Raw genomic sequence first — 26,375 nt, 5'->3', positions numbered from 1 at the left:
TATATATATATATATATATATATATATATATATATATATATATATATCTACTTTATTTTTTCCGTTTGTGGGAAAATACTTAATTTAATGATGTTTGTGATGCAATTGCAGACAGAAGACATAATTTCTTGGCTTAGTATTATGAATTCAATTAAAACATTTTAATATAGTTTGTTTTGTGGTTTTTATGTTTTTCTGCCAGTAATGTTAAAATATTAATCGTTAACCAGTGTTGACTTTTCTTTTTTTTATCAATTAAAAGCAGAAAAAAGACCCAATGCATAACTAATTTGACCGTAATAACCAGCACAGTTTTTTTTTAAATTATGTATGGATCAATAAAATCGCAGGATGCAAAATTTGCCTACTTACTTTCATTTCATATATTTTTTAGATGTGGTTTTACCAAAATAACTTTAGTGTGCATCCTTTTCTCTCCAGCAATGTTAAGTTCTCCAGGAGCCAGCCTGCAGAATGCCATCAGTACAGTCGTACCTGGCCAGCCTAGTGCCACAGCCATCAACACTGCTTCTACTCACATCGACCCCAGCTCTATGCAGAGGGCCTATGCAGCTCTAGGCCTTCCATATGGAAACCAGTCCCCTGCTCAGGTTCAGGGTCAGGGTCCAGCTCAGCAGAACCCGCAGGGGCATCAGCTACGAAATATGAACCCACTTGGTATAAAATCAAAACATTTAGTTTTTTTTTAATCAAACTTTCCAGTCACATGTAGATGCTTGTAGATAAACCTTTGTTAATCTGCGTTTATTAGGCACTAACCAGATGAACCAGATGGCAGGAGGCCTCGGTGCCCATTCCTCAGACCAGACTGGCCTGCACTCTGACTCCTCTCTCCCCTCTACGCTCAACAAGTAAGCCTTGTTAGAATTTCTTCATAATCAAACATTGATATAAATGTTTTTTTATTTTTATTATTTTTTTTAATCAAATGTGTCTGAACCGAAAACAAATTCTGTGATCTGTCTTGCAGTCAGCTGCTGTCAGATGGATCAGTAGTAGAAGGAATGGGAAACCTGCCTGCTGCCACCCCTCTCTCTGCATCAGGGGTAAGAAAGGCCTGGCATGAGCACGTGACTCAGGACCTCCGCACCCACCTGGTGCACAAACTGTAAGTCTAACATATAAGAATGTTTCAATTTGCAAACCAAATGGTTCAGCAGATAAGTCAAATTTTTAACCCTGCAGAGTACAAGCCATATTTCCCACTCCGGACCCTGCTGCACTGAAGGACAGGCGGATGGAGAACTTGGTGGCTTATGCTCGCAAAGTTGAGGGAGATATGTATGAATCAGCAAACAGCAGGGTAAAAGAATCCTAATGCACCTAGTTGTTTTTTGTATCATAACGATTCAATAATTGATTTTTTTTTTTAACTCTTTTCCTGATCTCATGGTTTAATTGTCCTCTTAATAGGATGAGTATTACCATTTCCTGGCTGAAAAAATTTACAAGATCCAAAAGGAGCTGGAGGAGAAGAGACGCTCTCGGCTTCAGAAACAGCCTCTGATGGGGACGGCTGGGCCCCAGCAGCCTGGTATGGCTCAGCCCAACAGCATGGGCCCCGGTCAGGCTGTTCGACCTCAAAGTACGTACCAAACACCCATAGGACCTATTTTATAAACCGCTCACATGTTTGTATTTTTTGATAGCAACCTTTATTTACGCATGTTCTATGCTGGCTTCTTGCAGATGGGCCTGCACAAATGCCCAACATGCCAAATCAAATGATGAACCGTATGCAGGTGGATCAAGGTATGTCACATCTCTCTTAGCAGGGGGTATTTTGGGAAAAAAAAGAAAGAAAAACACAACTTATTTTTTTACCCCTTCTGTTGTCATGTATGTGATGGATTTCAAAACCATAAGTGCAAACATAACGGTAAAAAGCTGTCTTGTAATGCCTCTTGGATTGTTGATCGTCTCTTTAATTCATGTGGCTTAATACCTGTGCCAGCCTCAGTAGGGCATCGAATTATTAAATTACGTCAACTCCCCTGAAGAGGTATGTAATTGTATATAAATTTGTTCCCACAGGAATCAATCAATTTAACCCAATGGCGATGCAGAACACGCAGATGCCTCAGGCACCCATGGGAGCGAGGGCTCCCTCCCCAATGAGCCATCCACAGCAGATGAACATGAACTCTGTTCCAGTGGTGAGATTTGTTTCCTTTCTCTTTTTTTTTTCCCCCTAAGCATTTTTGTTGCTCTCATGGTGTTAAAATTACGATTTACAACCATTTGAATACATTATAGGATTTTAGTTTTTTACATTCATGGGTAGATATATGAAACCCTTTGATACGTGATGTGCATAATCATATTATAGGCTTTAGAACAGGAGGTTTCACTTCACACTTTAAGCTGTTACTGTCACCTCTGGTAATGTTATGTTTAATAGTACAATTATTAAAGGCTTTGTTTATCTAAAAAGAACAAATTTTTGCTTGCTAAAAAGTGATTAATCCTCAAATTAGGATTTTTTTTCTTGCACCAAACGTTGGATCTTTTTCTGTGTTTCAGTTTTGTTTCTGCAGTTCTAGACGATTTATTTTAAAAGTTTTTAACCTAAAATGCACATAAAGGTGTACAGTACCTAACAAATGTGATAAAACATGTTAAAGTTTGTTTGAATGTTGGACTAGATAAAGAGAAATCAGGGAAAAGCATTTTATTTTTGTTTGGAGCACTGACTTAATTCAATGTTCTGATGTGTTTCTTCTTGTTCAGATGGGCATGTCCCCATCAAGAATGCCTCCAAACCAGGGCATGATGGGTAATCATGCTAATAACATGCTGTCTCAGCCAGCCTCCCAAGGCCAGTACCTGCAGCAGGGTCAGTATCCTGGTTCTGCAGGTGGAGCCATGAATGTGAATATAGGTATGGGACAGACTATGCCACAGGCTGCTGTTGCACAGGTAAGATGATCTTTAATTTAGTAAAACAGACTAGAAAAAACCCTCTTTGGTCTGGGTTGTTCTGTGATTGTAGCCTTTTCGTCTGTCTGCTTTATGAAAGTTCACCAGGCTAATAGTTTGCCCCACTTTTTCCAGCAACAACAAACCTCTAACCTCCCTCTGAATGCACTGGGCCCCCAGCTTCCCTCTGGACCCTCCACCCAGCCCAACCGCGGCACCCCCCCTCCACCCAACGTCAGCCAGCAGCAGCAACATGCCCCCACCCAGGCCCAGGTGCCACCCCAGCCTTCCACCCCCGGCTCCACAGCAGGACCTTCCTCCACCCCTACCCACATTCCAAGTAGCCTTCCTCGTCCTTCTGCACCCATGAACACTCCTCCAGACCCCTCCCAGCCTCTGACCCCCATGCAGCCACCCTCTGAACCTCCCAGCCAGATGCAGCAGCCCACCTCTGTGCAGCCGCAGCACCCTAGTACACCGGTGAGATCCTTGTTCTTCCCGAGTGCTAAAAACAAGCTTCTACCTATGCTGGTTTAGATTCCAGCTCCTGTCTGGTCATATGTTTGCTTTTTTAATGTGTCTCATAATTTATATTTATTTAATAAGTTCTGTTTGACTCGTTTAAGTTATCGCAGGCTGCAGCTGGTATCGATAACAGAGTACCTACCCCTGGCTCTGTGGCTGAACTGAGCTCCCAGCAGGCCCTGCCTGACACGAGCAGCTCTGAAGTCAAATCTGAAGTCAAAGAAGAGGAGGAGGAAGAGGACAGCAAACCTGGCAAGAAACAAGATGATGTAAAGATGGAGGTATACACAGCATGTTGCATTAAAAAAAAGTTATTTTTTAAACACAGCTACAAATATAAATGTTGCTTTTGATTCCTTTTTCTCAGCAGGATGATGAAACCAAACCCCCCCTGGTGAAGAAGGAAGAAACAGATGCAGCAGAACCAAAGCAGGAACCAATGGAGACTGAAGACAAGAAGCCGGAGGTGAAGGCAGAACCCAAAGAAGAGGAGGACAGTGCATCCAACAGCACATCTACTGCTCAAAATCGCAAGAAAAGTAAGACCACTAATTCCACTCTAGTTTGTTCGTTGACCTGCCTTTGCTGATTCTGTATGATTATTCTTAAAATAATACATCAGAAGACGGAAGAAAATATTTTTTTAGCCTTCCTATCGCAGACAATCATTCATTTTTAATTTTGGCAACAAAAGCCATCTCATACACATGCACAGTGAGAGGGCATTGAATGGAAAACAGGATATTTATTACAATAGTTATAAGATGGCATTTTAGTTCAATATGAAGAGGAACACATATCCAGAAACCCATTTAATTAGATTCTAGATTAAAAATATTTGAGCCCCCATTTCTGGACTTTATTATTTTTCAGTGTTTTTGACAAACAATGTTGCTAATCTGCAGAAGAGCTCCGTGTCTGGGATGCTGCATATAAGGCAGTATGGATATGGAAGCTCTGGTTAGACTGACACTCTTTTATGAAATGTTTTAAATTTAGTGAGTAGCATTACCAATATACAGCCTTTTGGATTTATTCCTTAGATTATGTAGATCTGACCTCCAGAGGTGGAAACCCACATGTGTAAAACTTTAGCTGTGGTGTAAAAAGAAGAAGGAAAAAAAAAGGTTCAGCTGTTCCTTTGTCTGCTGAAGGTCTGGCTTTCTAGTGCCCTGAATAAACTACAGACATGTCATTGAAAATGTTTTCTTTCAAATGCCTTCATTTGTTCTTTCAGTGCTACTAAAAATGGCTGACATGGTGTTCTTCACTCAGTCATTCAGCTTCCACTTTCATTAGTGCAGCCTAGTTACGCTTAGGTATAATATTTTCACTGACTGATAAAGAAAAAACACTTTCTGACCATTCAGCAAATCAGGCCAGGACGACTCTGAAGAATCCAACACCTGCCTACAAGTAAAGATTGTGAACTGTTAAAGCGATATTTTATTTTCAATGTTCTTCAGATTTATATTTTTTCTACAACTAAAACACACCAAGGTAATGGATGCAGACAGGATCCACTCTGTTCGTCTGCAAGAAGGCAACCTAAATCCATGCATTTCCACCTGAAACCAGACTAATAACATTAAATAAATTTCTTAGTGGCAGAGCAGATTGTCTGATACGCATTAACACACTTTTAGGTTTAAGGAAGCAAATGTTTTTTATTAATGTTTTATTTTTGCAGCGTAACATTAGAACCCTACTGACTGATGGGAGTGAGATGAACAACAGTTTAACTGTTTGCTACAGTAACAAGTTGGGGATCAGCAGTATAGGACGGTGAAGAGTTTGAATTAAGAGTAGTTTATATATTTTAAGGAATATGGACTACTTTACTTAAAAATAAAGATTGGAACATTTTCACTGATCAAACCTGAAGAAAATCCTACAGCAGTAAGCAGATAAAAAAATAGGTTTGGATTTGTGAAACGGCTCTAAAGACATTTTAGAAGTTTGATCCGATCCTAGATGATTGGCATGTCAAATTAAGCACTCATGAAAACCATTGCACAGAAATGCTTTAGACCAACTAAAGGAAGTAGTTGATGTTCAGTTTCACTTGTTGTTCATCTAGTTTTCAAGCCAGAGGAGCTCAGACAAGCCTTGATGCCTACGCTGGAGGCCCTCTACAGGCAAGATCCCGAGTCCCTGCCCTTCAGACAACCTGTAGACCCCATGGTGCTTGGTATTCCTGTAAGTTCCCACAGTTCTTTTGGGTTTTTGTTTTCTTTTTATTCCAAACCGTCCAACTTTAATAGAATCGGAAACCCAACCTCTTCCTGCAGGACTACTTTGATATAGTGAAGAATCCCATCGACTTGTCCACCATTAAACGTAAGCTAGACACGGGTCAGTACCAGGAGCCATGGCAGTATGTGGACGACATCTGGCTCATGTTCAACAACGCCTGGCTGTACAACCGTAAAACATCACGTGTCTACAAGTGCTGCACCAAGCTGGCCGAGGTGTTTGAAGCAGAAATTGATCCTGTCATGCAGGGTCTGGGCTACTGCTGTGGCAGGAAGGTGAGACAGTAACATGTAAATACAGCTTAGGTAGTAGAACTACTGATTCTTCCCTTGAATTAAATCATTGTAAAGTGAGTAAATCTAAGTGGTCACAAAAAAAAAAGCAGTAGATGAGGCAAAGATTGTGCATCAACATTTTTTGGTTAGATGAGCCACAAACATGTCGAATGTTGAAAAGCAGGTCTCTGCCACAGGAAAATATGGCAGCATCATGCTGTGGAATGCCTTTCTGACAGTGACAGATAACCTTGCCAGAGTTGATAGAAAGATAAATGGCGCTAAATACTTGTTATTGATAGAAGGAAATCTGTTAGAGGATACAGAGGTTCACCTTTCATCACCTCACCTAAACATTAAGCTAGAGCTACAGCTGAACAGTAGAAATTATAGTATGTTCTGTTTTCAGAGTAGCTTGAATCTGAGACGGATTTAACAATAGATTTCCATCCAATCTGGCTGACTTACAGCAACACATACTTTTTAGATTTCTCTATATATATTTTTATTTAATAATAGTTTTCCCTCTACTTTTCAGTTAAGTGCTGTTTTTTCTGCAGGGTGTCCCCCATGGAAATGGTCAGAAGTTGTAGTCTGGCCAAAATAGGAACATTTCAATGATATGTTGGTTAGCGTAATCAAACAGTTTTGCTTTATTAAGAAAATGAAATGAAAATCCACTATAACAGAATGGTACATGTATCAGGAAGTATATGGTGATCCTATTTTTTCAATCATTTCTACATGATGATTTCAGTCTTAGAGCTTTATTTTCATACTAAAATACATTTCTGCTCTTACTCAGCACTGCTAATAGTTTTGTAGATCAATGTTTTGCTAGTTGAAAAAGTGTAATTCTCTACAAAAAGTGTAGTTCTCTACTTGTAACAATAGCCCCACAATTCTTAAAGGATTCATTGCAAGTTTTGGAACTTATAATTATTAATGATATTGATTCTAAATTGTTCAGTTTGTAATTAAATGGATGCAAACTTAGATACTGGATTGCTAATTTGAAACTGTGTAGTTGTCTGTAATGTCAACAGATTAACTATTTTCAGAGCAGAGTGGATGGTGATATTTCTTTATTTTCATTCAACAGTATGAGTTTTCGCCTCAGACGCTTTGCTGCTACGGCAAACAGTTGTGTACCATCTCCAGGGACAGCACCTACTACAGCTACCAGAACAGGTAACGCAAATATTCAAAATGATGGGGAAGATGTTATCACACAGGTTGGGGGTGCTTTAGAGGATTTTGCTTGGATCTTTTGTAAAGATTTAAGAAGCTGTTTTAAACCATCCAATGCCTATAAAAGGCAGAGACTCTGAATGAAATGGTTTCATTAATAGCATGTTGCAGACATTGTTCCTCATCAGTCTGTGTTCAAGTCAAAGGTTTGGCTTTTACATAGATCTCGCACCAAAGCTCCCCCTTCTGGTCTATTTGTGCTACTACACCTCTGCAAACTAGTTTTTTTTACACTGTGGCAAATGCTTCAATGTTTCACATCTTGAAAAAAATTATTTCCCAAATATTGAAAAGGTAAATCATTAATCCCAATAAATTTCCATCTGATTTAGACATTGATCAAAATGGCTAATTATGGTTCCATTAGTGTCAAGCTTGTATGTATACATGTCAGGTGTTTGATTGAACTGGAAATGGATACAGATATGGTTATGTTGGTTTTGTTTTAAATATATCATTGCCATATCTGACCACGCCCCCTCTCATGCATCCATTCTTACCGTCTCTGGTGCATGCTGCCATGTCTTTAACTATTACTATGTAAATGTTTCTGTTCAACCAGCATGCTGTTTAAATGTAAAATTCACTGTGGATCATTATAGCCGCTTTAGCATGTTGCCCACCTTATCATTGCTCCAGTTTGAATGAAAGGCCGAATCATGACAAATTCAGTTGTGACTAACCTTTACCTCTGCTTGTGTGTGTATGTATGTGTCCATTTATCCATCTGTCCGTCTATCCACCCATGCTTGGTCCGTGGTTGTTGCCGTGTGCTCCATTCGATCCGCATTCTCCCACCTGTACGCCGGTTTGCCTGTGCTGCTACTGTGTGTGCTGGCCGTAGTTCACCCAAATATGGCCTTATTGCCGACAGGTATCACTATTGCGAGAAGTGCTTCAACGAGATCCAGGGCAACAGCGTAAACCTGGGCGATGACCCAGCGCAACCGCAGACGTAAGTGGCCAAAAGCTGGTTGTTCTTAAACTCGCCAGGGATCATGCTGTACACTCTCTGCTTTGGCTTGAGTTATACGAGTAAGCATTAATACTTGTATCTTTTTTTTCTTTTTCACACAGCAAAATATCTAAAGATCAGTTTGAAAAGAAGAAAAACGATACTTTGGACCCTGAACCGTGAGTTTACTGCAGGCAGTACAGAAAGCTCACTAGTATTTGATTGATTCCAGAGATATTTTATTGTGAAAACAAAACTTCTGTCTGTTTTTAGGTTTGTTGAATGTAAAGATTGTGGAAGAAAAATGCATCAGATCTGTGTACTGCACTATGACGTCATTTGGCCCTCTGGGTGAGTCCTAATCCATAACACCAGAGTTCAGATGACCAACATTTGTTCTTATGAGAACAGAAAATTAGCAATGCCACTTGAATGTTTTCGTATTTAGAGGTTATTGTAGCATTATTAGGGTTAGTGCTAACTCCATTTTACTTTCAAACACCTTGTACCTCTATTAACCCCCCTCAACAAAACATGGTGGTGTCAGTATCGTGCTGTGGGGTCATTATGTTTGACGCACATACAGGAAAAATTATCCACCCGTCACAGCGTCTGCAGCTTTTATACTTTATTACGCTGTGCCCCCCTCACCCTGGAGTCGGGGGCATCTTCAGCACAAACTACAAGCGAACAACACAAGGAAGTAGAAAGCGCAGCCATTTATAACTTTTTCAAAGTCTTTCATGCCATCTAGAAGCATAATTTCTTTCCTAAACATTTTTCCACAATCTGTTGACAGTGGTGATAATTATGAGCTAAATCAAAGGTGGCCTTCAGATGTTTACATTTGCAAAGCCTCGCCAGCAGGAGCTTCTGCTCGTTCGCCTTGTTTTCAGGCATAGATCTGTCCGTTAAGTTAAACAGACGTCGCGTGGAAGCTCAAAATGATGCAATTTGCCCATGCTAACCTCGCAAGCAAGCAAGCTTTAAAGAAGATGTTTCGAGCTAAATATCGAAAGACAATTGTTCAGAGGCAGACCAGAATTTGAGGCTAGAGCTTCAATAAATACACCACCCCCACAGTAAATTATGAGTTTTTAACTGAGCCTGTTAAGCTGAGACCTGGACATTGGTTGGAGATGATGCTAAAATGGCAGATTACAGATTGACTGTTGCATTTTTTTTTTTTTTATTTCTCCCCAGCTTTGTTTGTGACAACTGCCTGAGAAAGACTGGAAAAACTAGAAAGGAAAACAAGTTCTCCGCAAAACGTACGTAAAAATGCTAAAAGAATTTTCATCTAGATGAACGGCTTTAATCTAAATTCAGTTTTAAAGCCATGTTTTTTATTTTATCAGGGCTGCAAACTACAAGGCTGGGGACCTACATCGAGGACAGAGTAAACAAGTACTTGAAAAGGCAGAACCACCCAGAAGCTGGTGAAGTGTTTGTGCGAGTTGTTGCCAGCTCTGACAAAACTGTTGATGTTAAGCCTGGCATGAAGTCTAGGTAAGATGGTTTAGACCTGGGATCTATGCCTTACACTTCACCTCAAAGCGTGGTTTGTTGTAGCTAAGGTTTTCCTCTTTGCACCTGCAGGTTTGTAGACTCAGGTGAGATGGTGGCGAGCTTCCCTTACAGAACCAAAGCACTTTTTGCGTTTGAGGAAATCGACGGCGTGGACGTTTGTTTCTTCGGCATGCATGTTCAGGAGTATGGCTCAGATTGCCCCTTTCCAAACACAAGGTGACGTTAAAGCTGAAAGAAAATCTCAAAAGTTCTCTTATCCTTTTGTTGTAATTTAGTTTTTTGTAACGCTTTGCCTCGTTTCTATCTTTCAGACGGGTTTACATATCATACCTCGACAGTGTTCACTTCTTCAAGCCGCGTGGTCTGAGGACTGCAGTGTACCATGAGATCCTGATAGGTTACCTGGAATATGTGAAGAAACTTGGGTAGGACTAATTTTATTATGTCAAATCTGTGGGTTGATGGCTCCTCTAGTCGCCAAGTGGCTCATAGTGTGATTTTCTGAGCAGATATGTGATGGGTCACATCTGGGCATGCCCCCCAAGCGAAGGAGATGATTATATTTTCCACTGCCACCCTCCGGACCAGAAGATCCCTAAGCCCAAACGGCTGCAGGAGTGGTACAGGAAGATGCTTGACAAGGCTTTTGCAGAGAGGATCATACATGATTACAAAGTAAGAACAAGGAATATAAAGATCTTTATGTTGACACATTATATTTTATACAACAATGATTTAAAAAAAGATGTATTTAAATTTTTCTAGGAAGGGCTTAAATATTAAGTTCTTCAGTTATTTTTTCCCCTAAGTTTTCATAAACATTTTTGTAAAAAATTTTATTAAGCATTATTTCTATGTTGCTTCCGTTTTGGGTCCAGAGTTAAACATTCAGGTAATGTTTATTTATATAGCACCTTTCTCAGACAAGCGTCAAAGTGCTGTATAATATGAGGCATAAAATACTAAGCAGAACCATAAAAAATACATATAGACAAAATAAATACAATCATCTGGGAAAAATGTCACACCAAAATAGAGATAAATCGAGCCAAAATACAGAAGAACAGTCAAATCTACAAATTGGCGAGAAAATACATTTTCAGGTCGCTGCAGCTTTTTCTCCAGCTTTTACTAAAATAACTAAATCACTGTGATGGAAAATAAACTGCTTTAGACTTTTACTGCAGCAAACAGGCCTATTCCCTGTCAATAGGAAATTGGATTATTTTTAAAATATTTGTAAGAATTTAATTTACCAATGACTGCTAATAAATGCACTGCAAATGAAAATTGACATCTTAAAAAAAGTCAGTTTTTCTAAAAATAAGTGCCTTTTTTCTTGAATTTAGGAGGTAAGTGAGACCCTTTTTCAATTTAACAGGACTTTTTACATTCAAAGTAAGAAAAAAAACATTTGCATTCTCTTATTTAAGGTGCATATTATTTAATTAGCCGAAAAATACTAATTCCATTGAAGGATCATCTTATTTACCTACTCAAATTAAAAGTCAACACACTTGATCTAAGAAGTTTTTACTTATTTCTAGATCATTTTCTAAGTGTGGGCGAAATTTTTATCCCAGCAGATCATCTGCTGGGATCCTCTAAATTAATTTCAGTTAAAATAATTAATCAAAGTACAAATATGAGAGTAATGAAAGATTAACAAATCTAAACACATTGTTAGAGTTGATAATTTTGCCTTTTAAATGTTTAATAAGAGTTTGTTTTTGTCCAGGATATCTTCAAGCAGGCGACAGAAGACAGGCTCACCAGTGCCAACGAGTTGCCGTACTTTGAGGGCGACTTTTGGCCGAATGTGCTTGAGGAGAGCATTAAAGAGCTGGAGCAGGAGGAGGAGGAGAGGAAGAAGGAGGAGAACACGGCCTCCTCTGAGACAACAGAGGTATGGCTCATGATCTTTGTTTTAAAGAAAGGCTCAACATCAAACCAGCAGTTTACCCTTTAATCATAGTTCAGCTTTTAAGCATAATTCTGCTTCTCTAAATGTTTACGTTTACCCTTCAAGGGAGTCCAGGCAGACAGCAAGAATGCCAAGAAGAAGAATAATAAGAAAACCAATAAGAACAAGAGCAGCGTCAGCCGAGCCAATAAGAAGAAGCCTGGAATGCCAAATGTAGCCAATGATCTGTCTCAAAAACTCTACGCCACCATGGAGAAACATAAGGAGGTGGGAAACCTTCAGTTCTACTTGTGACCTAAATATGATCCAAACAATGACTCAGCCTATCAGCTGTAGTAGGTTGTTATTAGATGCTGATGTAGCGGTTTTCCCTCCAGGTCTTCTTTGTTATCCACCTCCATTCTGGGCCAGTCATCAACACCCTCCCACCCATAATGGACCCTGACCCACTGCTGACCTGTGACCTCATGGATGGGCGTGATGCCTTTCTGACGTTGGCCAGAGACAAGCACTGGGAGTTCAGTTCGCTGAGGAGATGTAAGTGGAGCTCCATGTGCATGCTGGTGGAGCTGCACAACCAGGGCCAGGACCGCTTCGTCTACACGTGCAACGAGTGCAAGCATCACGTGGAGACTCGTTGGCACTGCACTGTTTGTGAGGTAAGACTTTAATTCACCTTTACAAAGCGTTTCATGAGTAAGAATTCTTAGACCATCTTTTGTCGTACCGGGATTTTATATGATAGACCAGCAGAACAATGAGATGGAAGAAAAAAACATAAAATGGAATCAGCTTTGTAAACTCTGATACCTTAGAATAACATCAGTAGATCCAATTTTCCTCTGAACTAACCAAATTCAAATGGGTCCATTTGGGTGCTCCTTTCTTCAGGGGCCGCCGCAGCAGCTCGTTACAGCTGGCATGCTAGAGGTTTACCTTTCCTGACTCAACCCGGACCCCCTGTGTCAAAGATGCCGACTTAGCTAGCTACCCTACAGAGGGACAGATTTTTATGCAATGAATGAACATTAGGAAAGCATTTCATCATTTCAGTGTTATGGTTCGCTATCTGTTGGTCTGCCGGATAAAATCCCAATAAAATTATATAAAGTGTTTGGTTAAAATGCCAGAAATTTTAAATGGCCTAGTGATGGGATGAAAGCTCAAATCTCTACCTCACTTAAAACATCTTTCCTTGTGTCATCAGGACTATGACCTGTGCATTAACTGCTACAACACTAAGGGCCATGAACACCAAATGGTGAAGTGGGGTCTGGGTATTGACGATGACAGCAACAGCCAGAGCGGCGAGGCCTCAAAGAGTCCTCAGGAGAGTCGTCGTCTCAGCATCCAGCGCTGCATCCAGTCCCTGGTCCATGCATGCCAGTGCAGGAACGCCAACTGCTCGCTTGCATCCTGCCAGAAGATGAAGAGGGTGGTTCAGCACACTAAGGGCTGCAAGCGCAAGACCAATGGTGGATGTCCTGTTTGCAAGCAGCTGATTGCATTATGTTGTTACCACGCCAAGCACTGTCAGGAGAACAAGTGTCCCGTTCCATTCTGCCTCAACATCAAGCAGAAGCTTCGTCAGCAGCAGCTGCAGCACCGGCTACAGCAGGCTCATCTGATGCGCCGCCGAATGGCCACCATGGCTGGAAGAGGTATGCCAATGCCATCTCCACCTACCTCAGCTGCCCCTGAAACCCCCAACTCTGTGCAGCAGCCTAGTACACCCCAGACTCCGCAGCCCATGCCCAGCCACCCCCAGCAACAGCAACCACCAAACCCTGCCAACATGGGCCAAGGGTTCCCCAGCAATGGCCGCAGCAGTCAGCCGACGACTCCAGTGCCGCAGGGTAAACCGGGACCGCAGTCCTCCCCCCTTCATCAGCAGCTGTCTCCTATGCCCAACATGCCACATCAGCAGCAGGCTCCTCCTCCACAGCAGCAGCAGCCACCGCAGCAGCACCAACTGCTGGCGGCAATGAAGGTGGCACAGCAGATTGAGATGGCAGCTAAGGTGAGGCAACAACAGCCCAATTATGCCACCAACGGGATGTCTATGAATCCGCAACGCATTATGAACCCCATGCCGAGCCAAATGCAGATAATGCAGGGCCCTCGGGGACCCCAGGTGATGCAGTCTGTACCGCAGGGCCAGTGGGGCGCTGGGATGCAGAATCCCCAAGGCCATCAGCCTCTGGTCCCTCCTCAGCAACGCCCCATGGCCCCTCAGCCGACTCAAGGAACCCCAATGTCCCAGCAGTCCCCGCTCATGCAGAGACCCATGATGGCGCAGCCGTCGGGTCTTCAGATGCCCGGGGTCATGCCTCCCCAGGGGCCCTCCCAGCAGGGAATGACACCACAGCAGCAAAACATGCCCCGAGGAATGCCTGGAAATATTACTCCAAGTGCCGTGCAGGAATTACTGCACACCCTTAAGTCTCCGAGCTCTCCGCAGCAACAGCAGCAGGTCCTGGCCATCCTCAAATCTAATCCCCACCTCATGGCTGCTTTCATTAAACAGAGAGCAGCCAAGTACCAGGCCAGCCAGGCGCCGCAGCAGCAGCAGGTCCAGCAGCAGAACACACAGGTCATGCTGGGTCCACAGCCAGGGATGCAGGCCATGGCAGCTATGAACCCAATGCAGCGCCCGGGGATGGCTCCTCAACAGCAGCCACCTCAGCCGGTGGGGCCCCAGGGAATGGCACCTATGGGTCCTCAAGGCCAGATGATGAATCCCGCTCAAAACGGCAGCCCCCAGTACCACAGACAGCAGCTGCTTAGGATGCAACAAATGCAGCAGCAGGGAGGCTTGCCTCAGGGCCACGGGCAGTTCCCCCCACAGCAGCAAGGGGCTCCAAACTACTCCCAGCTCCGAGCGCATCAGCAAATGGCTATGCAAGGAGGCCAAGGTCCTATGGGGTCAGTCCCTTCCATGTCACAGATGGGCCAGCCTGGCATGGGGATGGACGGGATCCCGAACCAGCTCAGGCAGCGTATGATTCAGCATCAAATGAAGCAGCAGATGGGTTCTCCGGCGCAGGGGAACTCCATGAGTCCGCAACCTAATTTGCTGCAAGGCCAAGGCCAGACAGGAGCTCACCTCCAGGGCCAGGCCATGGCAAACACCCTGGGCAACCAGGTTCGTTCCCCGGCTCCAGTGCAGTCACCACGCCCACCTTCACAGCAACCCCCTCATTCCGGTTCCTCGCCGCGGATACAACCTCAGCCTTCGCCACAGCATGGGGCTCTCCACTCCAGCTCCCCTCACCCCAGCCTCGGTCCCATGTCTGGCCCTATGGACCAGGGACACATGGGAACTCCTGAGCAGAGCGCAATGCTCCCACAGCTGAACACGCCAAACCGAGGAGGGCTGAGCAATGACATGAACATGGTGGGCGATACCACAGGAGACACGCTAGAGAAGTTTGTTGAAGGATTGTAGCATTTTGAGACAGAAGAAAGCTCTGCTCCAGATTTTTTTTTCTATTTACTGATTTAAAAAAAAGTCTTAGGAGGCCTATGGACTGTGAACTTTCCTTATACCACAGACTCCTTTTTCTCTAAACAGAGTGATTTAATAATTGCTGTTGAAAAGAAAACAAAGACAAAGAATATATTTTTGGTTCCGGCCAGCATTGCAAGAATTTGCCCTGGTCTTTGTTGGTTTATTTTATTTTTCTGTTATGATTTGCAATTGAATTTTTAAAAAAACACTTAAAAAAAAAAAAACATCCTATTTTGTACCTTTGCAGATAAATATTGTATTTGTGTTGCGAAGTCTGTAAAGTTGTCTGTGAATTTTTTCGCCAGTTTCTCAGTTTTCCTGTTCCTGGCTAATTTATTCTAATATGCCATTTTATTATTATTCTTTTTGTTTTGTTTTTTCAAAAGGACTGCCTTTAGGAAAGCCTTAATTTCTTTCCTGTTTGCAGAGTTTAAAGGAGATTAACGTATTTGTATAGATCTAGGATACCTATTGCACACACAAACACAACATGCTGGTGGAAGAGAAGCTTGTGTTAAAACTCGTTCATGTTCACAGGTGCCAGAATGTTCTTTTTACCTGGCCCCATCCCAGCGATTGTCTTGCAGATTTTCAAACTTTGCTTTTGTCTGTTCTTTATTCTAAAGAAATTGTCAATAAGTACTGAACCTGTTTTGCCTGTGGTGGGAAATATGTAATTCTTTGACTGCTGATTAGTGTTCGGAGAGTTTTTGTGCAGCATTTTTCTCTCTCATTAAACTTGAATTGATGAGGAACTATTCTCTAATGTAAATCAAGCAGCTAGACAGTACTGTAAATATGCAGAAAATGAGAATGAATTCACTGTATAAACTGGTTCAAATGGCTCATTTCGTACTTATATACCTTATTGTTAAATAAACCTGTGTGCCACAGAATCTGTCTCTAACCTATGACAACCAAATACTAAACTAACCATCAAAGTGCATTATGGGACGATGCTGATTGTCAATTAGACATCCCTGTTCTTGTCCCATTCATCTATTGGCTTCCACTAATCCAACTGGACCAGATGTAAAACCCAAACATCCTACTTTCTCTGCAGCACTTTGGCTCTTCCTGTGGAAACAGATACTTGTATATCCAAGTAGTCTCAGAATCCTTAAATGTCTCCACTGGTTCAGGTAAAACGTTTATACTAGATTAAGAGAGAAAAACATTAAAGGTAGTATTTAAAGCACTACATAAAAAGAAATATGTTCATTTCAAACAAATTTTTAGATATAAAATGAGCAGATAAAGTACTGTTGGTTCCAAAGCTGAGGATCTGGTCCTGGCAACCTGTCAGCAAGTCGCTGACCACCAACCCTGAAAAGTTATCAGTTCTAAAACCATTCAGTGGTTCATAAAACATTATCAATAAATTTGCATACTGTATGTCCTTTTGCAAACGGGTCTGGACTATGAAGAAACATTTAAGGTGAGCTGCAGCTGTCTGATGCATTTTTAAATAGATTAAGGTTCATTGCAATAATCAAAACACAAGTAAATTTAAGCATGCACGATTATTTCCCCCTTATTTTGTGGTGTATTAAAAAAAAGTTATAGTTATTAACCTTTAAGTTAGTGCAAAAACAAGTCTAACAATACCAGGTTATTATTGGAAAGCCCTTGATCTTTTACAGTGTGGTGTGATGATCTTTAGTCTTGCATCTTTGGACCTGGAAACAATTATTTCTATCTAACTGAGCTATTCACATTAACTCAGTGGCTAATTAAATACATTTCAGTATTCTGCTCATGGATCTTCCTTCATAGTCTTAGTAAGGAGAAAGTGAAGATGTAGAATAAAAGCGGCATAAGTGAGCTTTTAGAAAGCTGAGATTTATGATTTATTTACGGTCGAATCTGCCAACGGGAAATAAAATATTTTCGCAAAGACATTTCGCAGTACAAAGACTTAAGGTGGTCCATTATTTTACCTTTACCTGGGTCAAGCCTAAATAGGCCGTTGACACAAGAACATGTGAGTATTGGACAGTCCCATCTTAGGGTCACAAATAAACTGATTTTGTACAGTTTTATGTAAAAGTTGGCCGACGAAACTGGATTTGTACGGTCTGTAAAGGCAGATTTTGTTTTGTGAAATCCAAACATTCGCTGTTTTTGTATTCCAGTCTAGAATTTAGGGGCCCAACTGGAGCGGTATCCTTTAAAATTGAACGTCTACTACTCAAACTATAAAATATAATTGTTTTAAATAAAATATGTATTTTTTTCCAATTCTCATCAGGCAGATTTTCAGACACTCTGATGATGTCATCTTTAAGCGCAGCGCAATCTTCGGTCCTCACCGGTCGGCGTGTGTCCGTCCCTCTGTCTGGTGACCTACTCCGCATTTGGTCCCCCTGCAGGTTTGTCCATCATGTCCCGCTGTCTTGGGCTGGCTCGGTTCGTCCTCGGTTCTTCTCACAGGACCAGTTTGAAGTTAAATTCTTGCACACGAGGACTTAGTAGCCTCAAATTCTCTGGAGGTACGTGATGTTACGTCAGAACCGTTAGCTTTTAGCCTCGGTGCATCAACTAAACTGTTTTTACTTTGCAACCTTCATCTTCTGTCAGTGAGCCCCAGGGCAGCTGTGGCTACAAGGTAGCTTGCCACCATCAGTGTGTGTGTGAATGGGTGAATGAATGTAGTGTAAAGCGCTTTGGTCAAGTCTCCTGACTTGAATAAAGGCGCTATATAAGTACATGCATTTACCATCTTACAAGGTTAGATATTTGATTTTCTTTTTTTTTTTTCTTTTTTTTTTTTTACATCAAAGCAAAGGCAGAATAAAACACTTGATCTGTCCTGAGTGAGCTTCTAGAAAGATCAAATAACAAATTAAAAAATACATATATGAATGTCAATGTTTATTAGAGAAAAATCTACTTGTCTCAAATGTTTGTTTTTGACAGCGACACTGTAGAAGAACATGTTTGCAGCAAATGACAAAACAAAATATGAACATATTAAGCACAAAAAAAAGGCATTTTTGATGCAGAAATTTTGCATACTGGAAAATCAGTCATTGGGGAAATAAAAGTGTAAACCACCAAAAAAAGCTAAATATAATGAAACTGACTAATAAGAATGCATTAAATGAAGGAAAAAGATTTCGGGTTAGTGGAAGAAAAAGTGCATGGGCTATGAGGATTATTTCAGTATCTTTAAGGATTACAAGATTACTGCTCCTTTTCCAACTTTCCTCCACATTCTGGGAAAAGCAGAACATCCTAATATCTACAACAATGACATTTTTGTTTTTTCTATTAAAAGGTCATCCGTCAGAAAACTGATAAACTATGTAAAAAAAAAAACTCAGAATAAAAAAAAAAAAAGAATCCTAACATTTTACAGTTATTGCTAAGAAGTTCAAAATATATATATATATTTTTTACTTTTTGTGTAGAATGGCTTTATTTTTCTCTCTAAGCCGTTTTGAATAAACAACAAGGGATTTGGGCTGATTTCTCTTTAATTTAGTTTATCTATATAGCGCCAATTCACAACATATGTAATCTCAAGGCACTTTACAGTTCAACCAGATCATACAGTCAATTGATTCAAAGTTTTCTATCTAAGGAAAACCAGTTGATTGCATTGACTCATTGACTAAAAGGCAATCCCTCACTCAAAGCATGCTTGTAGTGACAGTGGAGAGGGAAAAACTCCCTTTTAACAGGAAGAAACCTCCAGGAGAACCAGGCTCAGTGTGAACGGCTATCTGCCGAGGCCGACTGGGGTTCAAGGAGACAGAAGCAGAGATACAAAAAGTAACTGTAATAGGCGGCCCCGTCCAGGAAACACACAGCCAGGCAGACGAGCTCTGAGCCAACTCCCATGTCAGAGGATGAAGAGCAGAGAACATCCAGCTAATATTTCTCTCCAGGATGGTGTCACAAGCAAACAGGAACTGACCAGATGAAGCTACTATGATGAGAAAAAAGCAGAGAGAGCCTAACTTTAGAAATAGAACTAACAAAAACTGCAGAATTAGTGAACCCAATTTATGGGTTTAAAGTGTTCCTTTAATTGTAATAATTATATAACATACATTTTGTCAATACATGAATAATAGTAACATAAATCATTATGTTATAGACTTTCACATAAATTAAAATTGTATTTATGGATTTTACTTTTTCCTTGGTTTAAGTGAATTAATCTAATGAATCTTTTACAAAACATTTATTGGTATATAGTAGAATTGTTTTTTTTTCTCTGTTGTCTAGAATTCAAACTTTGCTCTCCATTTGGACGATCTGCTGGTGTTTTATTGTTTTATCGCAATCACAGAAGAGGCACTTCTGCCATTGCAGAATTTCCTGATTCTGTGCAGCCCTGCTGTTGGTATGATATGTCAGTTCAAGGTGGTTTCTGTTAAAACTCCCACTCCATCATCAGTCCAATTGGCTTTTCTTCTCCATTCGTTTGTTGCTTGTGCTCCTTTTCTCCTGTCATCTCCTATTACTCAAACGATACCAACAGCCACACTTTATTGGCACATCAACAATCTATTCATAAAATCTTCAGGATTGTTCACACAGATTTTTAAAACTTCTGGTTTAAGAAATTTGAACTAAATGCTGCTAAAAAAAATCCAGTACTTTCCACTCAGAGACACACTACAAAAACAGTTTTCCAAGAAGTAGAATTTTTTTCCTCTGTCAGGTTTAGCTTTAAGTTTTAGGTTTAAGTAATCTGATTTAAGCTTTAAAAATGTCTTTTTTTATTTTTACATATATGTATTACAGTTTTGCCTTCAAACGGAAAAGGTTTTATTAAATCATTAGCAGTATGCTGTAAAATGTCTTATTTATTCTCCTAAATACATGCATTAAAACAGTGAAACAGTTTTAATAATCTCCTCCTGTCATCAGATCCTCCAGTTAGTCAGCAGCAGCAGAGGTGGAGCAGGCGGCCCACTGTGTGGAGGCCTCAGTGTTTCTCTCCAGGCTTCAGTCGGCAGGCTTACTACAGCACCCAGGAGGTGGAAAAAGAGCCAGAGGAGGAACCTTTACACAACATCATCACTGACACAGAGTCTGTGGAAGGTACCTGGACACTTATTCTCTCTGCTGCTTTAACTATAAATGCTTATAATTTTTTTCCCCCACTCTTTCAATAATTCATTTTATTATTATTATTTTGTTTAGGCAGTTCATCTAAACATGAGTTTCAGGCTGAAACAAAGAAACTTCTGGACATCGTTGCCAGGTCTTTGTACTCTGAGAAAGAAGTAAGAAGTTGTGTGCGATTTGAGAGGTTTTCTGCATCTGTGTTCCTCCGTACCGGTTTCCTGAATGACTTTGTTCACATCAGGTTTTCATCCGGGAGCTGATCTCTAACGGGAGCGACGCTCTGGAAAAGCTGCGGCACAAAATGATCACAGCGGGCGGGGAAACGGCTCCGATGGAAATCCACCTGCAGACAGATGGTGCTAAAGGAACCTTCACCATTCAGGTACCCGCACTTATGTCTGTTGAGTTATTTTGATCACTTTGGAACTGTGTTTTAGTTTATTTTTGTGAGATCTGTTGTTACTGATTAGAATAATAAATTTATCTCAAGGTTTTTACTGTTTTAATAGATTAAATCTTGATTGGAAACCCTGATCACCTTCAGTCTGACACTAGATGAGCAGCTGGAGTTTATACTTGTGGCTGATTGAAACCAAAATGGTTACTAAAGGACTTTTTGATCAGGTTCCAAATTGTTACTTACCATTGATACATATTATATTTGTATATATTTATAAAATTCATCATTTTTTTTTAATTCAGAAAATGCACACATTGCAGTTGAGTCCTCTCAAAGGTGATTTGGAAAATGGTCTGCCACCTGGTGGCGGTGTGTGATACTGCACGCTGCTCTGATGGATGTTTTAGTGACATGCTCCCCATCTCTGCAACAGGATACAGGAGTTGGTATGAACGAGGAGGAGCTGGTGGCCAACCTGGGAACCATCGCCCGCTCTGGATCCAAGGTTAAAGCGCTGTGGGATCATTAATCAACCGTTTAATGGAAACATGTCAGTGAATTGGAATCTAAATTATTTTTATCCCTTCTTTTTTTACAGGCATTTTTAGATGCTCTGCAGAACCAGGCAGAGGCCAGCAGCACCATCATTGGTCAGTTCGGGGTAGGTTTCTACTCTGCCTTCATGGTGGCAGACCGGGTGGACGTCTTCTCTCGCTCCGCTGAGCCCGATGCCCCCGGATATAAGTGGTCCTCTGATGGGTGAGAGCCCTGAAGCTGCATTAGTTCTGTTTTTCTTCATAACAGCGAAAAGTTCAAACTTCAAATTTACTCATGGCCGTTTTTCCTCATTTAGCTCTGGGCTCTTCGAGATCGCTGAAGCGAGCGGCGTTCAGCAGGGAACAAAAATCGTGCTGCATCTCAAAGACGACTGTAAGGAGTTTTCCTCTGAGGACCGAGTAAAAGGTGAAACCGGAGCTGCATCTGGACTGATTAGAGTTTTTGAAATAAGTCTAACAGCTTCTTAACTGATGAATCTCTTTCAGAGGTTGTGACAAAGTACAGCAACTTTGTCAGTTTCCCCATCTTCCTGAACGGCCGCAGGCTCAACACTCTGCAGGTGAGCTCCAGCTCTTCTATCATTTTCACAGCTTTATTGAAGAACTTAATACAGTCTGCCACCTTAAGGGTGTCTATTATTATTATTATCAGTTTTTTAATGAAGCTTCTGAACTTCCTGGATTTTTCAGGTGATAAGGTTGAATCAAAATGCAGTAATTAAACAAAACTGCTGCACAGGTTTACACACAGGTTCAAATAAAAACATGTACCGCCATTTGTTTTTGGTCTGATGTCTGAATTTTATGAATAATTTATGAAACAATGAGCAAACTGCTGGTATATTTGATTATTTATTGATTATTTATCAAAATGTTATCTACAGTTATTTATATTGTTAAATTCTTCCAATACAAATATATGTTTTCCATCGGACTGAGATCAGGACCATTTCAAAAACTTGATATCTCCTGTTTTATTCACTGCAAAACCCTTCAGGTGTGCCTTAGGGTTTATTGTGTTATTGGAACATCCCATCGTTCCCACATTTGAATCATAAAGCTGTTCAATTGAGGTCAAGTTTCAGAATTTGGAGGTCTTCCACCCACTTGGTGTAATACATGGGTGGCAATGAGATGAACCCTTAGCATGATGCTGCCTCCTCCATGCTTAAAGGTCCTCTATTATGCTAGATTTTAAAATAAAAAAAATATTAGCCCCCCAGAGCATATTTTTACTATTTGGAGGAAAATTCCTTTGAGATTAGGAAGACGGCATGAACCAGAAAACTCCTCATCCAGCCCTCTTCTAAACAAGCCTTCCATGCCCTGACCTCCTGAAGACCGCACCTCAACAACCTGCAACCATGACGACCCAGTCAGTTTGTAAAGATGAACAATCTAAATACTTTTTGAGCTGTTTGGCAACAAAAATAAATATTTATGTATGAAGAAGTCTAACTCAGGCTTTTAAGAAAGGAAAAAAGACTCTGTGTTCCTTTGTTGTCATTTTTCCTCAAACATGTCTTTTAAAATAAATGTTTTTTTTTTTTTTTTGTCTTCTCTCCTCCAGGCTTTGTGGATGATGGAGCCTAAAGAGATCAGCGACTGGCAGCACGAGGAGTTCTACCGCTACGTCGCACAGGCCTACGATCGGCCGCGCTACACGCTGCACTACCGCGCAGACGCCCCGCTCAACATCCGCAGCATCTTTTACGTCCCCGAAGCGGTGAGCAGTGTTTGTGGGAACTATTTGTTTCAGTTGAGAAATCAGAAGAAAGATGAAAAGATCCAGTTTCAGAGCTGATGAGGGAAATGTTTAAATAAATGTAACATAGACATATTTTGAGGACCTTTTTTTTTAATGATGATTAAAAAATAGATAGCAATCCTTTATTTTCTGTCTGAAGAAGAGCTTGTTTCCCTTTGACAGAAACCGAGCATGTTCGATGTGAGCAGAGAGATGGGCTCCAGCGTGGCTCTGTACAGCAGGAAGGTCCTGATCCAGACCAAAGCCACAGACATCCTGCCCAAGTGGCTGCGCTTCCTTCGAGGTCAGCGACCTTCCAGACTCTTATCAATCAGTCACATCACAGACGTCTCAACAGGAAGCCCGGTCCATTAGGGCTGAAACAATTGGATTAATAAGGATTAATAGATTATTGAAATAATCATCAACCAATTGATCGATTAATAGTTAACTGGAGTATAAAGACTACAGCATGCATTAGGCTGAAAGAGTGACCTATTTAGAGCTGTAATTATGCCAAGATTGTAAAAATATCAAAATTTTGCATTTGAGTTTAGAAAAAAAATTTTCGTCTGTCAATTTTTTCCATCCAGAACTCAAGTGGAAAAGTTTTAATTTCACCTGGTTTAATTTAGTAAATAGTAACCTTTTTATGTCAGATTATTAATCAATAGATCAAAGAGCGCATCAACAGATTAATAATCAATATGATAAGTAATGTTTAGTTGCAGCCTAAAGGGCGGGTTATCCTCCCGCAGCAGTGTGTCGCAGTGAGCTTGACGCAGATATTTTTGATTATGTTCAATATTGAAGCGTGGTCTGAGCTATGTTATTCCACGCCACTACGCAAAAGGGGAAAATAACGAAATAGCCGTGGGTCTAGCTATGACCTAGGCGGTGAGGAAATGGAGGGACAACGGAGGGACATGAGGACGAAAAAGAGCAGGGATCCAGGTGGAAAAAGGGTCCCAGCATTCTCGCGCATCTCGCTTTTCACGAATCTTCACGAATCTTTTCCACAATGGTGGTCATACAGACAAAAGAAGTCGGTAAGGTACCAAACAGGAAATACGCATGAGTAGAGCGGATGTAGATTTGACCAATCAGATGCCTCCTGGCTGTGGTGTCCTACAGTTTGCGAGAGGTGTACCATAGAGTCTTCAGAGGGGGCGGGGACGTATCTGTGTTCACTGCGACCCCTACGCAGATGACCTGGTTTCAAAGTATAAATCAGTCTTTAGTGTTGATGTAACTGTCTGTATTCATGGTTCTAGGTGTGGTGGACAGCGAGGACATCCCTCTAAACCTGAGCAGAGAACTGCTACAAGAGAGCGCCCTCATCAGGTGCACAGAAGTATTTTTTCCCTTTAATTTCTGACTTTGGTTCATTATCACTTTCTTTATACGTTTGGCGCATGTTAAATAAAACACACCCTTTATGTAGATTTATTTTTAGATCCTGAAACTTTGCTTCTATTCTTATCTTGTTTTTTTTTTTTTTTTTATTCCTTGATCTGAAATGTTTGCATGTTTCTAAAAACCAGACTGCTCCTCAAATTCTTGTTTAAATTAGCTTTTTTCTTTTGTTTTGCTCTTTGTTAATTTTTTTTTTTAATTAATGCTGCTGCTCTTGCTGCAAATTGTAAAAATCCAGAGGAGAAATCTTCATTTTATATCATCTTCCAGTTGTGGATGACTGTGAAAACTGAAACCTGGAGTTTTCAGGAATGTTTATATTTGCTAAATGATTAGATTTGATTATCCATCCATGCATCTGTTGCTCCATGTATCCAGTTCTCTCTGGCCTCTGCTAATAGTATCTTTATTGGAACATTTTTGTCTTTAGGCTTTAAAAAAATGTCTTAAAAAAGCTGACAGCTTTGGAAATTTAGACCAGATAAAAGTTTTGAGTAATGGTAATGTGTTTGTGTGGTGATGTGGATCCCCTCCTGCAGGAAGCTTCGAAATGTTCTGCAGCAGCGAGTGATTCGCTTCCTCCTGGACCAAAGCAAGAAGGATCCAGAGAAATACAACAAGTTCTTTGAGGACTATGGGCTCTTCATGAGGGAGGGCATTGTTACCACCCAGGAACAGGACGTAAAGGTGCTACTTTCATCTTTTTTTTTTTAGTGGTCACTTTGTCTGCTAGCGTAGTTCTCACCTGCAGCCCCTGTCGTCGTTATGCAGGAGGACATCGCAAAGCTGCTGAGGTTTGAGTCGTCAGCTTTGCCGGCCGGCCAGCAGACTAACCTGATGGAGTATGGATCCCGCATGAAGGCCGGCACGCGTAACATCTATTACCTGTGTGCTCCTAACCGACATCTGGCAGAGCACTCGCCTTATTTTGAGGCCATGAAAAAGAAGGATATGGAGGTCAACGTCTGGGTGAAACCGGGCTGGGGACGTTCTAACGAGGCGAGGAGCTAAACTAAGAGTCGTTTTTGTTTGCAGGTCCTGTTCTGCTACGAGCAGTTTGATGAGCTGACCCTGCTTCACCTGCGGGAGTTTGACAAGAAGAAGCTGATCTCAGTGGAGACGGATATCGTGGTGGATCACTACAAGGAGGAGAAGTTCGAGGACAGCACGCCAGGTTGGCTCCGCCTCCAGGTAGAACCGCCAGCCGTCTGTGGCTCAGCTGTAACCGAGCTTTGTTCTCTGCTGCAGCATCGGAGCGGCTGACACAGGAGCAGGCCGATGACCTGATGGCCTGGATGAGGAACGCTTTGGGTCCCAGGGTCACCAACATTAAGGTAACTGAAGGAGAACTTCCAAAAATCCACCGACTTTCAACTCCTAAAGCCTTTTCACACTTTCTCATGTTAGAAACACAAACTAAATCCATCTGATTTCCATCATATTGGAGCAACACAAAGAAGCTTGCCATTTTAAAGGAGTCCAAACATTGCTAATATTTCATCAGCTTTGATTTGGAGCTAAAACTATTAACATGATTGTAATAAATTAGTTAATTTAGTAACCGATGAATCATTAACTGGATGATAGAAACTGTAAAATATGCTCCTATGCGAGAAGAAGAACACAGACATGATGACCCTCCACTATTCAGTGGTTTTCTGCGCAGCTTTTTAGTCCCAGTGTGTGAAGTTGCCTTCACACTGTAGGTATGAAATGCTCTGTTACTGCTGAGCAGTTGCTTGTTTGTTTACATTTCTTCCATAAAGATCTTGGTTCCTCTCAAACCTTCTAGTTTCACAATCTGTTGAACAGTTTTTTAACACAATGGCTTCAGTGATCTGATTAGCTGTGAACTCTCTGGTGCAGTTGAACATCTTTTCAATGACTCCTGAATGTTATCTATAAAATAGCTGAAGCTGAGTCAGTTTAATTGGATTTTCATGTCTTACTATAGATGATTACATGGGAGAGGTTAGAACCTTGACTGCTACATTATCTTGCTC

The 26,375-nt window shown here is 41.1% G+C and overlaps 2 protein-coding genes across 5 annotated transcripts in view; both read left to right on the top strand.

Moving 5' to 3' along the window:
• Positions 1-16,057, top strand: part of crebbp (CREB binding protein) — a 43,305-nt gene extending 27,248 nt beyond the window's left edge. The window contains exons 6-31 of one of the 4 annotated variants that reach the window (XM_015391209.1): positions 442-678; positions 773-872; positions 992-1,129; positions 1,207-1,324; positions 1,435-1,606; positions 1,711-1,773; positions 2,056-2,177; positions 2,752-2,940; positions 3,076-3,420; positions 3,567-3,746; positions 3,836-4,004; positions 5,546-5,664; positions 5,757-5,996; positions 7,099-7,187; positions 8,122-8,202; positions 8,325-8,381; positions 8,476-8,553; positions 9,406-9,473; positions 9,561-9,711; positions 9,802-9,948; positions 10,044-10,157; positions 10,242-10,407; positions 11,471-11,638; positions 11,762-11,923; positions 12,034-12,315; positions 12,864-16,057. In XM_015391209.1, the coding sequence (XP_015246695.1) occupies positions 442-678; positions 773-872; positions 992-1,129; positions 1,207-1,324; positions 1,435-1,606; positions 1,711-1,773; positions 2,056-2,177; positions 2,752-2,940; positions 3,076-3,420; positions 3,567-3,746; positions 3,836-4,004; positions 5,546-5,664; positions 5,757-5,996; positions 7,099-7,187; positions 8,122-8,202; positions 8,325-8,381; positions 8,476-8,553; positions 9,406-9,473; positions 9,561-9,711; positions 9,802-9,948; positions 10,044-10,157; positions 10,242-10,407; positions 11,471-11,638; positions 11,762-11,923; positions 12,034-12,315; positions 12,864-15,104 (5,996 nt within the window). In that variant the 3' untranslated portion in view covers positions 15,105-16,057. Of the gene's footprint in view, positions 1-441; positions 679-772; positions 873-991; positions 1,130-1,206; positions 1,325-1,434; positions 1,607-1,710; positions 1,774-2,055; positions 2,178-2,751; positions 2,941-3,075; positions 3,421-3,566; positions 3,747-3,832; positions 4,005-5,545; positions 5,665-5,756; positions 5,997-7,098; positions 7,188-8,091; positions 8,203-8,324; positions 8,382-8,475; positions 8,554-9,405; positions 9,474-9,560; positions 9,712-9,801; positions 9,949-10,043; positions 10,158-10,241; positions 10,408-11,470; positions 11,639-11,761; positions 11,924-12,033; positions 12,316-12,863 lie in introns of all 4 variants that reach the window. The other 3 variants (XM_015391207.1, XM_015391206.1, XM_015391208.1) reach the window with 3 other exon arrangements.
• A 1,395-nt stretch (positions 16,058-17,452) lies between these two features.
• Positions 17,453-26,375, top strand: part of trap1 (TNF receptor-associated protein 1) — a 13,733-nt gene continuing 4,810 nt past the window's right edge. The window contains exons 1-15 of the mRNA XM_015391217.1: positions 17,453-17,659; positions 20,052-20,225; positions 20,328-20,410; positions 20,494-20,634; positions 21,086-21,157; positions 21,251-21,411; positions 21,506-21,615; positions 21,696-21,769; positions 22,780-22,935; positions 23,140-23,260; positions 24,231-24,300; positions 24,912-25,059; positions 25,144-25,329; positions 25,408-25,546; positions 25,621-25,706. Of these exons, the coding sequence (XP_015246703.1) occupies positions 17,551-17,659; positions 20,052-20,225; positions 20,328-20,410; positions 20,494-20,634; positions 21,086-21,157; positions 21,251-21,411; positions 21,506-21,615; positions 21,696-21,769; positions 22,780-22,935; positions 23,140-23,260; positions 24,231-24,300; positions 24,912-25,059; positions 25,144-25,329; positions 25,408-25,546; positions 25,621-25,706 (1,830 nt within the window). The 5' untranslated portion in view covers positions 17,453-17,550. The remainder of the gene's footprint in view (positions 17,660-20,051; positions 20,226-20,327; positions 20,411-20,493; positions 20,635-21,085; positions 21,158-21,250; positions 21,412-21,505; positions 21,616-21,695; positions 21,770-22,779; positions 22,936-23,139; positions 23,261-24,230; positions 24,301-24,911; positions 25,060-25,143; positions 25,330-25,407; positions 25,547-25,620; positions 25,707-26,375) is intronic.

The sequence above is a fragment of the Cyprinodon variegatus genome, unplaced genomic scaffold (assembly GCF_000732505.1).
Source record: "Cyprinodon variegatus isolate N-32 unplaced genomic scaffold, C_variegatus-1.0 Scaffold529, whole genome shotgun sequence".
Lineage (NCBI taxonomy): Eukaryota > Metazoa > Chordata > Actinopteri > Cyprinodontiformes > Cyprinodontidae > Cyprinodon > Cyprinodon variegatus.
This window is presented reverse-complemented; position numbering and strand designations above follow the sequence as displayed.